Raw genomic sequence first — 13,471 nt, 5'->3', positions numbered from 1 at the left:
AGCGTGATGCACAACGCCGTTCTTGTAGCGTCTCCACTGGACTTTCCTGAGCATATCCGAGACGTTTCTGCGCTTACTAAATGAAAAAGTAACAAACTGCATTCTTTTTCTTAGGGTTTTTTCTATGAAGCCTGTATGATACGGACTCTAGACTGATGAGCAATATTTAAGTACTGGGCAAACGATGGTTTTGTAAGCTACCTCCTTTGTGATTGGGCTACATTTCCAGAGGATTCTATCAATCAGTCTGAATGGAATTTCCGTTACCTGCCATTAAGAGCGCTCATACCTAGAGGCAAGAGGGGAAGGAGGGGGGGGGGGGGGGGGCGGGGATGGCCATCCCTCTCTAGGAAAGAAAAAATTATTGTGTAGTCCGGTGCTTTTCTTTCATGAAAATTATTTAGGAGTAGAAATTACACACGTTTTTAACAGACACGTAACTGAAACCTTTTTATGGTTACTTAAAAGTCACCGTTCGCCCTCCAAAATGTTAAAAAATACTCCTTACGCACATGTCCAGGCCCCTCCCCCCCCCCCCCCCCCCCCCCCTGCAAAATAAAATATTGTACGGGAGCCTTACCTGTCATTTATTTTTTCGTGATCGTTCGATTTAGAATCGCTCTGTATCCACACACGTAGACGTTTTAAGCATGTAACTGCTTGGAGTGAGCCGGCTGTTGTGGCCGAGCGGTTCTAGGCGCTACATTCTGGAACCGCGAGACCGCTATGATCGCAGGTTCGAATCCTGCCTCGGGCATAGATGTGTGTGATGTCCTTTGGTTAGTTACGTTTAAGTAGTTCTAAGTTCTAGGGGACTTATGACCTCAGACGTTAAGTCCCATAGTGCTCAGAGCCATTTGAACCATTTGCTTGGAGTGATTTTTCTGCAATCGTGTAATCGTACAATAATGGATCTTCCTTCCCATTTATGCACAACAGGTCACAATTGCATATTTTGAGCACCAGTTGCCAGTCACTCCATCAAGCGCCGATCATCTTCAGAGCTTCCTGCGTTTCGGTACAATTTTCTACCACCTCGGCTTCTCTGCATACAACAGCATTATCCGCGAAAAGCCTCGTGTAACTTCCGCTACATCAGTTACACATTCTGTAAAGAGTAATGGTCGTACGGGAATGTGCTGAAAAGTGATGTCTCCAAATTTTTATTTGAAACTCTTAAGGATTTTTAAATAAAAATAACTTCATTAGCATTTTACGTCTCTTCTGTCCACATAGTTACTCCTCGCCACAGTCACCTTGCCGACGAACACATTTCTCCCAACGAGAGACCACTTCGTTGATACTGTGACTGTAGAATATTTGACTTTGTTGACGGAACCTCTACGTCACCTCTGTTTGCACCGCTTCATCAATGTCAAAATGAATTCCTTGAAGGTGTTCTTTAAGTTTAGAACAGAGAATCGGATGGGGCTAAGTCGTGCTGAAGGAGAGGTTGTCCCATGTTTGGACGAACTCCTCAAATTCTGAACTCAGTTACAGCACACCGTTTCTCACGCACCGACAAAATTACGTTACATACGGCCATTTTTCACCCTACAGATAGGAGCCCTCTAGCTGCAGATGGCTGCAAATATGTAGACATCAAGAATAAAGATGAAGAATGTTAACAGCGTTTGTTTTATTTAAAAAACGCCTTGCGGAAGCCAAGCAACACGACATCATTATGCCTCCTGATGTTCTTGAACCGTGAACATCCTATAGAAATGCAAACAATTTTTCCTGCCCGTTGTGAATTAAATTCTAAAAACACAAATCCCTCCCACCTCAGACTTGCCCAGCAGCACGACAGCATCCAACAAATGATGACTACCAATACGGAGCTTCTGCGAGTCCTGATATATACATTTCAAACTATTGTGAAGTACATGGCAGAAAGTACTTATCAATGTACGAAGTGTTAAGGTTTCCTTCTCTTCCATTCGCGGTATGTTGAGCAATGAAGATGTCTCTGTCTTTGCTGTAATTTGTGTACTTTGCTTCGCGGTCGCTACAGGAGCGAGACATTGGGACTGTGGTTATAATTAAAGTGCGGTTACTTACCGAGTTCCAGTGCCAGTTGAAATTATCGTATGGCAGCGAAACGTAGTAGATATTCTAATGCGTTAATGCGAAATCGATTTACGCTGCAAAACAATTAGTTCCAATTTTCGGCTACCAGGTGCTAACCTCGCTCTGTTAATGCAAGAAAGACGTACAAAAATATTTCAATATGTAATGGATTGTATTGTATTGAAATGGGGACCTAGAAACGACGGAGAGGCTTCGTCCTCGCCGTAGCTCTCAGTGGTTGACGACCCCACAAGAGGCTACAGCAGTCCACCCACCCCACCGCCGCCCGACACCGAACCCAGGGTTATTGTGCTGTTCGGGCCCCAGCTTGGGTTTTTGCATTATGTCTAAAATTACCAATTCTAATCAATAAAAAATCTCAGTACCGACTTATTGTTGCACTCTTAAACAGCGTGTTCTATCGCTCATGACGGAAAATAAAACAAAAGAAAGAATGAAATTCTTCAGCTGTTACGACTGGATGATTCTAATTAACAATAACACAACCTTCAGGATTAAACAGAATGAAGGATTATTAGGGTTTAACGATCCGTCGACGTCTGTGTCACTAATGACGGACCACAAGCGCGGAATATTTCAAGAATGGGGAAGGAAATAGGCTGTGCTCTTTCAAAGGAACCATCCCGGCATTTGGCCGGAGCGATTTATAGATCTCACGGGCCATCTAAATCTGGATCAGAGGAAGCTGATTTGAAGCGTAGTAGTCTGGTTTAGTACCCACTGAGACACTTCGGTCGGGACTTACACGCAAGAGCAGAAGAGCTGTTGTGCAGTAGCTATATCATTTAAATAAGAAGGCGTGCAGGAAGTTTACACATTTCCTTTTTTCTGCAGAAATACTCTTCAGCGCTCTTATTGGAAACATCATGCTGAAATATTAAGGGTATCACCCGAGCACATCTATAACCATTCCATTTATAAATGAGCCGTATATATATATGTGTGTGTGTGTGTGTGTGTGTGTGTGTGTGTGTGTGTGTGTGTATGTGCGTGTGTGTAAGTGCGTATGTGTTTACCGCGCTCGTTCGTTTAAAGCTAATAATACGTTCGTGGCCTCCTCCGAGGCTGTAAGGATTTCTAATCCTATTAGATGCACATTATCTTTGTATTATAACTAAGTACATACATCGTTATTATTATATTTTGTCGCTCCACTCAGTCTAATTTTGTATGGCTCCAAACATTATAGTATCCAAGTCTGGTTCAAACGACGAAACAATGTCTCATTAAGGTACGAGCTTCCCGCTGTAATTGTTTACATTGCTGATTGTCTTTTCAGCAAGGATTTGTTTTCTCGTATGTTTCCCCGTTTATCGCAAAAACATACTCACTAAACTACTTAAATATACCAAACTTTATCAACACCAGCCTCAAAAGGCTCCCGATAACATTAACCGTGTAATTTTTTCTTACTATAAACATGTAAACACCATTAAGAACACTACCAGTAATGAAAACCTGTCAGGTAGTGAGCTCCGTACACAAATGCGTTGTTTATTTTATGATAGTGTCATCTTTATCGTAGACTTTTTGGAAGGAAACCAGGAAACTGCAAAGTTTCAAATTATTTTTGTCTGAACATCGCAAGCTAACGTACTTCATTACTAATATCCGCAAACATTCTGAGATAGTTTACTGTGGCTTTTACGCATACTGTAAAGCGAAAATATTTCCTTGATAACGATAAATGGAACACATTATTAAGATCGTTTATTCCGGCAACAACTTTTTTTTTTTTTTTTTTTTTTTTTACAAATCTTGAATTTTCATTTTTGGGAGAAAAATTGCCCAGAAATCAATAGTTCTTAAGACAGTCAAAGCAAATGGCTTGCCAACTTCGTAAAACGAATCAGTTAATTACGTCCACGGGTATGTCATATTAAACTCTGTCCACTAGAAATTCTTCAGTTACGTCATATTCCAAAGTAACATACTGTTTAGTAACTTACAGCTGCCTGTTTCAATGGAACAACTTTTAGAAAAAGTGCCATTTAGCTAAGGACTATTTGAGCAATGCAAACGGCCGGCGCAGTTGACTACTTTCTGAGTATCAGGCAACTACCGTCTGTGTTTAGTGCTTTTCGTGAATAGCTAGGCGAGTAATAGTGTTGTCGTACTTTGAGATACATCCAATGATGCACGCTCTTCTGGTATCACATCCCAACAGAAAAAAATGGAGTACTATTGTTAGCCCTTTAATATCTGAAAAAAATACTACGTGGAAGAAAAAAATAAAATATTATGCCCTTCTAGAAGTACCTAAGACACCCAGGAGATGGCAGCACGCGTCAGAAGCATTTACAGCAGCTTGTGGAATCTGCACTACCAACACTTGAGTTCAATCGCAGTTAACATTCCATTTATTAGCGTCCCATTCGTATGATGCGAATTAGCGACTCTTGGTATTAAGGCGTTAGGAGACCGTCAATACGGTTCTAGGCGCTACAGTCTGGAACCTCGCGACCGCTACGGTCGCAGGTTCGAATCCTGCCTCGGGCTGGATGTGTGTGATGTCCTTAGGTTAAATAGGTTTAAGTAGTTTTAAGTTCTAGGGGACTGATGACCTGAGAAGTCAAGTCCCATAGTCCTCAGAGCCATTTGAACAAACCAACCGTCAATACGATCTATTTGGCAAACAAATACTGCGTTTGTTTACTAATCTATAGTGCAGAATCTTAAAAAGATTTTACGGAAATGAAAACAGTCTGATTTCTAAAGAATTTCTGGCAGAGTCCAGCAACAGATTAGCCTCCTTCGTCGGGCAGGCCAGTCGAACAGCACTGAACTGCCCGAACATCTTGCCGACTTCTGTGCGGCAGGAATGTGACAGCCGGCAGTGGCGAGGAACCGCTGCCAGCGGCAGCGGCCGTGACGTGGAGACGTGACGTGTCGCTCGCCGTGTTTACGTGTACTTGTAAGGGGGCGGAGGAGGCCCGGCCGCCTACGCGATGCCGCCGCACCGGCTAAATATACCGCGCGCTGCTATCTTTGCGTCCACTTGGCACACGACGCCCCTATTTCTAATTCCTCGCCGATGGTGTCATCGGTACGTAACGGTAGCGCGCGCTCTGCCCGCCGCACCGGCTGACCGCTTACATAACAGCACGTCACACGCTTGCTGGCCGGTTTATTTGAGGCTTGACTCACGGCTGGGGCCTTGGACGCCCTTCAAAAATGGAATCGCGGTCGTCGCCGGCTCGCATTCTGCCAACCGGCGTCGTATGCTTCGGAGCACCGCTATCGAGGAAACGGCGGCGCTATTGTGGCAGCGCTGCAGTGCGACTGTCGCAGGAGGCGCGCGTCTGCGAGGGGAAGAGAGAGCTCTGGCGGGAATACGCGCGAGAACAGCTGTACTGTTCGCGCAAGCCGAAGCGGCGGTGTTGGTATCACTGCCGCCTCCCGAGCGTCGGCGAAACGTGCCGAGTCCGGCTGGCATTCCTCCGCCCGTGACGTCGAATTCGCGAGCTCTCGGCAGCGTTCGGCCCTTTCCGATCACCTTAAAAGGAGACGCCGCTGCGCAGCACTACAGAAGACTCCTCACAGTGCGCAGCATTGTTGCAGAGGCAAAGGACTTGGGCGAGATGTGCGGCGCGGCCGTCGCTAGCGCAGAGCGTGCGCCGCCGCGAGAGCGGCGCTGCTATATCTGTTCGATTACGTCACCTTGACGTCACCGTTACGCGGCGCCGTGGAGGGGATGGCGGCGCCCGCCGAGTGACTGACGCCGCCGCGTGGTGGGGATGGCGCTCGGTGGGGGGAAGCGGAGGGAGGGGCCGCGTGCCGCCGCACTCTCATTGGCTGGCCGGCCCCGTCGCGACTTCCAAATATGGGACACGAGCTTCATTCATAAAACTGGTGACGGAGCCCGGCGGCGCGCTAGTGCTAGAGCAGACGCCGAGGAGGGAGGACGGCCGTCACACTAAGTGCGCGTGTGTTTGCGTGCGTGCCTGCGCGGGTGACCGATAAGCGGCTTTTGACAGCCGAAGGTGACGCGAGTACCTCGACCCCTCGCGTGGGAGGGACGCGACGTGCGACGACAACAACAACAACAACAACACAACAACCCTGTCGGCTACCGGTTGCGTGTTGGTGCTCCCCCTCCCCCAGTCACCCACATCCTGGACGTGCCACCTATTCGCCGCCGCCTCGGATTCGACGACGTCCGACTCGGCGAGAGGAACTGACGCACCGCCACCGCCGACCACTCCGCCAGCCTCGCAGCAGCAGCAGGAGGAGGAGCAGGCAGGGCTAGCCGTGCCGGGCGGACCTGCAGACACCGACACGCTGGTCTCTGACTGTCCAACAGGAGGAGGCGCCGCCACCGCGCCCGCCAGCACCTGCTCGCCGCCGACAATGATCATGGACGGCGTCGAGACGCTGGCGCCGCACCCGCCCCTGCTGCACCCGCACCCGCTCTTCCTGCCGGCCGAGAGCGCGGCCGCCGCCGCCGTGGCCGCAGCCGCCCACCACTTCAACGTGCTCAGCTTCGACTGCCTGTACTCCAGCAAAGACGCGGTCGCGGGCGCGGCCGGCTCGCCTTCCAGCCCGGCCACCGCCGCCTCCGCCGCCGCCTCCTCCACCGTCCCCGCGCCGCTCGCGGCGGAGCCGGCCGCCCCCGAGCCGCAACCCGGAGACCTAAACACGCCCGTCACCACCTCCGGGGACATTCCGTCCTTCTTCGGACCGTCCACCGTAGTCGAGCCACCTCCCATTACAGGTAGGGCGGCACCCTTCTCACTCGCGATAATAATCCCCGCGACCGGCGCCAACTCGCTTCGTGTCCCTGTGTAACAGCGGCTCCCACACCTCTAACACACACGCACCAGACGCAGTCGAGTACCGGAAATATAGCCCGCTTTACGCTTGTGTATACTGTCGCTTATCGCTCCTGGCTTCCAAACACGCTCATGGAGTGACAATCTCCCCATTTGTTTATAATGCGTTAGCGTCAAGCTGACGCTCTCCAATAGCACACCTCTGCCTTTTAAGTTGTTTATGTTTTTCTTATGCCATGTAAACATCGTGATCCTGCTGATATCTGCTACAATGATCGAAATGTTGCTTTATTTTAGAACAAATACAGTATTCTTATTTATTCAATCAGCTTCTCATTTTGGCCTCACGAGGCTCAGTGGACTCGGTTCTAGTCTCTTCTCCCCCAAAAATAGGGTGGTTACTGAGAACTGAAGTCGAGAAAGGCGAAAACTGCTAGGCCACGAAGACAATGCTGTGCTGGAGACACGTAAAAGCCACCGGTCACTGCCATCGTCAGTACAGAATGTTCATTCTGTTACTCGAAGTCGATCAAAAAATACATGTAATTGTACATTTTATGTTGTTTTATGTTCTTCTCATACCGTCTAATTGTAGCCACCCTGACGGTGGTTACCAACAGTAACGACCGATACGTTGCGAAATTTCAGAATAAATACCGTCACGCAGACAGCTACCTGGCCAGACTACACTCAGGTATTCCGCTATTTGCGCAGAATTTTGTGCAAACTGTACGTCTCGCCGACGCCGAAGAGCGCGCAACGCTAGCGGACGCAGCCGACAACCGGCAAGCGGCTGGTGACTTGTTGCGTGTGGCAAGCACTGACTCATCTCCGGGCAATGAGTCCCGCTGGCGCTCAGAAGCACGTGCCTGCTGCGCCGTTGGCAGCGTCGCGGCGAGCGATTCAGGAGCGCCGAGAACGCAAGCCGGCAGTGCCAGCGGCAAATGCGTCTTGTGCGGACGCTGCGCTCTGATGTGTCAACCGCCGTTGTACACTGAGCTCGAAAACTAAATGTACTTTTCAACCGCTGTGTGTCTCGATTCTGGCCTTTTGGGACTCCTCAGACTGTAACTACTGTGCCCCTTCCTTATGATTTGACAGTGCACTGTCAGTCTTGTAGTTAATCAACACGACTTCAGTAAACACTGATATGTTTATAAATAAAACTTACTGAGGAGATTTCCCATATGTTTCTGGCGTAAGATAAATTCCGACCACTAGCTTATTGAACCACGATTATCGTATAATTTTTAGCTAACGTGTCTGTCTTTCAAAACTACCTGGCTTTTTCTTATGTGACACGATTGTATTACTGTATTTTATTCAGCGTAGGCAAGTCGTCCATTAAACTTACGCCAGCCCAGTAATTATTTTGTATTTAAATATTTATTATATTCCTATCAAAATATTTATCACTTTCAAGAGAGTTTGTCTGTCGCGCAGTTTGAGACGCTTCCTGCTCTAGGAGCCTCTCCTGATTTGAGCTTATAACGCCAAATACGTTGTAAATACGACGTTTGATCAGCGATGATAAGCAACAGAAAAAAAAATATAAACAGTGGACACAGTGATTCAAGTCTTACGCTTCTCGTTGATTCTTCTCAGCAAGTGCTGCATCAAATTGCTAGTCTAGCGAATTGAAATAAAAATTATGAGAACTATATTCCCTTACAGAATAACCCTTTCCCAGGTACAGATGTCTGGATCAGCAGTGCGAGTTGCAATAATCAAGAAGGGACCATATGCGTCTCCCTCCTTTTCCGCTTTATTAATCGTGTTGTGAAGTCTAGCGTCTGCTCAGTAGCCACAGAGTTCGCTAAAGCGCCGACAGGCAGCGCTAGTTGCACCAGACGCCGAGGGCGCTCGGATAGCCTACCCCTGCTGGCATCTGAGGAGCGCAACACTCGAATTTTGCGTTAAATACTCTTGTTCAGTTTCCTAATCAGAGAGCTCATTTGCATTGTGTTTCTATCCATTGTTTCCTCAACTTCGACCCTTCCCCTCTGTGGCCTGTCTTCCCTCCTTGACACTTCCCCCCCCCCCCTCCTTTCCCCCAAATGGACGCTACCAATAAATCGTAAATATGAGTACTTATAGCTTCATCTAATATTCAATTTCCCAATGACATTTCATGCATTTATGAATTAAGCTGTACATGTATACACATTCCAGCTGTGTTTAGAATCGTGGTGTCTGACAATATGCCAACAGCATTACAGCCACAAGGAATTTTATACGTTGAACGAAATCCAGTCACATTGTGTAATTTGTTCGTCAGAGAAACCACATATTGATAATAAGCAAATTTTAACAGGACCGTGGTTTTGATTGCTTTGTTATCCAGTATGAATTTTTTGTATTACCATCACTATCAGATGTATTGATTTTCTAGAAGCTGATTCAGTTCCAACGGAGAACAATCACACACGTTTGAATCTTTGAAAGAAGAAAGAATTATTGAAGATGAATCATTCTTAGCATTTTCTACAGTATTTTTCTACACCTTCATTGATACTGTATACTAAAATGACACTGTAAGAACACGATATTAAATCAACATTTTAAATACCCAGCCTCATACTAGACAAAAGTGAAATTAAAAAAATTTAAAAATGTTTTAACACGTTTTGACGCTGTATTAGTTTAGATTATTCACGTGACAGGGAGATGGAATGACATTACAATATGTGCTATCAATATATTAAAATGGTTATTGATGTCTTGGTGATTTTTCACCTATTTTATACTTCATTCCGTTCAGCGCACCACTGCTAGAGAAATTTTTTTCCTTGTTGTGTGCTCAAACGAATGTTTGCTAAAGAACGTCATTTATGGCAGTGGAAGGTTTTATTCTGCTGTTTGCAATTTTGGCGTTATGCCACTGTCAATCATTGAGAGTAGCAGAATAGAAAATTCTACAGCCATAAGTTGAACATAACACCTCTTAAAAAATCCATACAAGCTGCAAACACAATCTGAAAGATTTTAATGAATTCCACTTCCATTTAACGAATGATTTTTGTAGTTTGTTTGAAATAAAATGTAGTTTAGTAAGGAGACAAGCTCTAAATTTTCCCTTCAGTATTGCTCTTTACTAATAAGTTCTAGAGGCATCAGCGTTCTTCACAGTAACCGACTCACTGACGAAGTAAAAACTGAAGAATGCTACTGCTAGAATCGTTGTGGATGCTGTACGTAATGTCGAGCATATTTTGAGCAGCTGACTGTCGACTGCCACAGTTTTTGAGTGAGGACCTTTATTATCTGCCAGGAAAAGACTAGTCCTTAATCAATGGTTTCTGTAGTTTTACTTTTACTTTCCCCTTAAATATTACTCTCTAGTACTAAGTTCTAGCTATACCAGCGTTACTCATACTTGAATGATAAAATGGAAACTGGAGAAATGACACTCTCATGTTGCATTGTGGATGCGGTACAGGCCGCTGAGTTCACTTCGCGCAGGTTACCGCCGATTATTAGTGAAGGTACAGGAGCACCGCCCACGCACCGGCGGCGCCCCGTCAGCTGATCCGGCGCCCGGGGCCTGGCCGATCAATACGCGACGTCCATTCATGAAGTCGCAGCGGCGCGCCGCCCTCCAGAACTTTCACGCGTTGACCTAGCCCTGTCAGCCCATTCACAAAGCCTGCATCCCTCGACACTCCGTAGAGAACGCCTATTTGCCGGTGCCGCGCGAGCTACGATCGTATTGCAACATTGTGCGCCGATTCAAGGTCTTGTTTTGTCTCCTGTTGCTTATGTAATCAGAGTCAATATGCTGGTGTTATTCTGTCTTTCACTTTTGTGAACCGATCCAGTTACCATCTGTATTACATTGATCAAATTTAAAAAAATTTAAATGTTGACACAATCTACCCATTAAGAGTTACGATCTTATGGTAAAGGTTTAACGCGATAAGTCAAATATTACACTCTGAAGCTGTGTATAACTCTTGATGCATGGCGCGCAAGTGACCCAGACTATAGTCGTTCATTATTTGAGAATGTGAGCACTTAGGAATTTCCAACTGATTTACACATAATTTCTAACCTTTACGAAACTTTTTCTCGCTGATGGTCCCCACCACACCCAACCCCGATAAAATCACGAAAAGAAATAAGTTCATCGATTACCACGTTTCCACTGTTCCTACAGTAAGACTGCAGCATCAGACATTCATATTCATTTATTATTTCTTCACTACTTATTATACTCGCAACAAATTTTGTAGACAGTATTCACATATATCGCTGAATGTACCTGCGAAATAGTGTCATCGTGAGACGCATAGTTCGAGAAATACGTTTTATACATGAGATGGGGATTTAAGGCTCAGTCTAGGAGTGTTCCTTTGAAAAGGACAGAGCAGATTATATTAAAGAAGTCACTGTTTTGGTGTCTTCAGACCGGCTTAGGTCAAGCTGCTACTGTTCGCTTTTTTCCTGCGGCAGGGGCTCTTGTATAAATCTGAAAAGCAGTCTATTCACTGACTCGTAAAAGCGACTGTAAATTTTATGTTGTGTTGTTATTGTTATTACTATCCACGTTCAATAAGTAATGCAACACTTTTTTTTCTCAGCCAGTTTGAAAACTATACGGAATTCGTTGTGGGAATCGTGGAATATTCCTGCTTCATCCCCTTTAGTTACATGAAGTTCCAACAGGTAGCAGCGCTATACGATGGCCTCAAAATGGCGTCTGCAACAGAGGTGCGTTCCAAGCAAAGTGCTATCATTGAGTTTCTTTCGGAGTGAAGCCAGAGCATCGCAGATTCACAGATGCTTGGTCTACGGAGACGGGGCAGTGAACAAAAGCGCGGTGAGTCGTTGAGTGACACGACTGCCATCATCGCAACAAGATTGTGCAAACCTGCCCTATCTCCCGGGTACCGGCTGGCCGCACACAGCTCTGGTTTCTGCAGTGTTGGATCGTTCGGACACTCTCGTTGGAAGTGGGCGATAGATGGAAACGAACTTCTTCTTCCCCATGACAACACAAGACCAAAAAAATGTCTGCGTATCCGAGAGGAGCTAACGAAACTCCATTGGACTGTTCTTCCTCAAAGAAGGATGCACTCTGCATGAAGCACTACTTGGAAGACTGGGAAGTCATTGATGCAGCGTGACGTTGACTCGGTCGCCCACTTGTAGAGTGGTACCATGTGTGCATACAGGCCAGTAAGATTGCTTAAGGTCTTCACACTGAACGGAGATTACGTTGAAAAATAGGCTTTTGCAGCCAAAAGAATGGGAAAATATGGTGTACTGGAATGTTGAATAAAGCCAGAAAGAGTGTGTTACATTAGTTACTGAACGGCTCTCGTATATTCCGTTTAGGCCTACATCGTACCACGTACTTACTGCTTTTGGCGAGCTTTCCTCTTAGCCCAATAGTCTCTCATCCTTCCGCTATGGGTGTTTTTCCGTTCCTGGGTTCATTTCAGTCCAGTTTCTGGATGCAGTTTACTTCTGTTAGAGACCGGAGAGGATCTGATGTTCTGATGAGCGTTCTGTACTGATCTCTGCCTTGAATGTCGTTGTGGTCAACGTCTTTCCCAACCACCTCTGCCCTCTTTGCCCGAAGATCCTTCATTTATTTACTTGTCGTGCGTGATCTTAAAATTCGTGGGAATGAAAAGTGAAAAAGACAACATTGCCTTTTGGGCCTGAATTATTTTTCTTGAATTCTGTCCACTTTTTACAGAACGATTCATCCACTGCGCAGCTTTCCTTGTATATCGAGTGTGAAAGATTTCGGCATCGATCCCCTGAAGTCTATTCCGAATAACATGGTGGCATGACTTGCGACTTCTTTTGTTTCAAAGTTGAACAGCGAGGACATTAGATATTTTGACACAGACTGGGCGGGGATTTGGGCGTTACTTTGCATTAGTAATAACACCAGCGATTCCGGTCTCCATTGTTTGCTGCCTCTGATGTCTACTATGGCGTATTCTCTGGGTTCTGTTCCCGGTAACTGCTTTAGATTGCAACGTTTTGTCAGACTTGCTGAGAATAATGGAATTTTCCGTTATTTATAGCGCTGTGAGAGCTCGCAATCGAGAATGCTGGATGTAATCCTCGCCCGCCATCAAGATGTATCTTTTCTAAGGCTTAGTTCCTTTGAAAAGAACACAGCAGATTATACCATAAAAGTCAGTGTTTTGGTGTCTTCAGACCGGCTTGGGTCAAGCTGCTACTGTTCAGCTTCGTTTTTTTCCTGCAGCAGGGGCTCCTGTATAAATCTGAAAAGCAGTTGCAAAGATGAGAGGCGAAATACTAACTCGACTCAAATGGAACGAGTCTTCTCGCTTCACTAAGGTGCCATATGTTATATCGTACTGGTGCAACCGTTTTTCAGACTTGAGCTGTGTCTAAACTTTTATCAGAATGGAGCAAGTACACCGCAGTGGACAATCAGTATAATATAGACATCAGTACAACTGCCCGTCTTGATCGCTAATCTATGGTACAAGAGTACATCATCTCTCATACAAGATACAGTGCTTCGAAAATTTAAATGTTATTTTGAGAATGGCTGCGGCCGAAACACGTTGACGTGAAAAAAAGAAAAAAAAAACACATTGAAGGTGGGCAGTTATATTTAG

The 13,471-nt window shown here is 45.9% G+C and overlaps 1 protein-coding gene across 1 annotated transcript in view; it reads left to right on the top strand.

The window, feature by feature from the left end:
- The window catches only part of LOC124617337 (early growth response protein 4), a 143,075-nt gene that overhangs the window by 94,820 nt on the left and 34,784 nt on the right, over positions 1-13,471 (top strand). Inside the window, exon 2 of the mRNA XM_047145256.1 lies at positions 6,395-6,805. Coding sequence (XP_047001212.1) covers positions 6,442-6,805 — 364 coding nt within the window. The 5' untranslated portion in view covers positions 6,395-6,441. The remainder of the gene's footprint in view (positions 1-6,394; positions 6,806-13,471) is intronic.

The sequence above is a fragment of the Schistocerca americana genome, chromosome 1 (assembly GCF_021461395.2).
Source record: "Schistocerca americana isolate TAMUIC-IGC-003095 chromosome 1, iqSchAmer2.1, whole genome shotgun sequence".
NCBI lineage: Eukaryota > Metazoa > Arthropoda > Insecta > Orthoptera > Acrididae > Schistocerca > Schistocerca americana.
The sequence above is the reverse complement of the archived record's forward strand: the minus strand, read 5'-3'. Positions and strand labels throughout refer to the sequence as shown.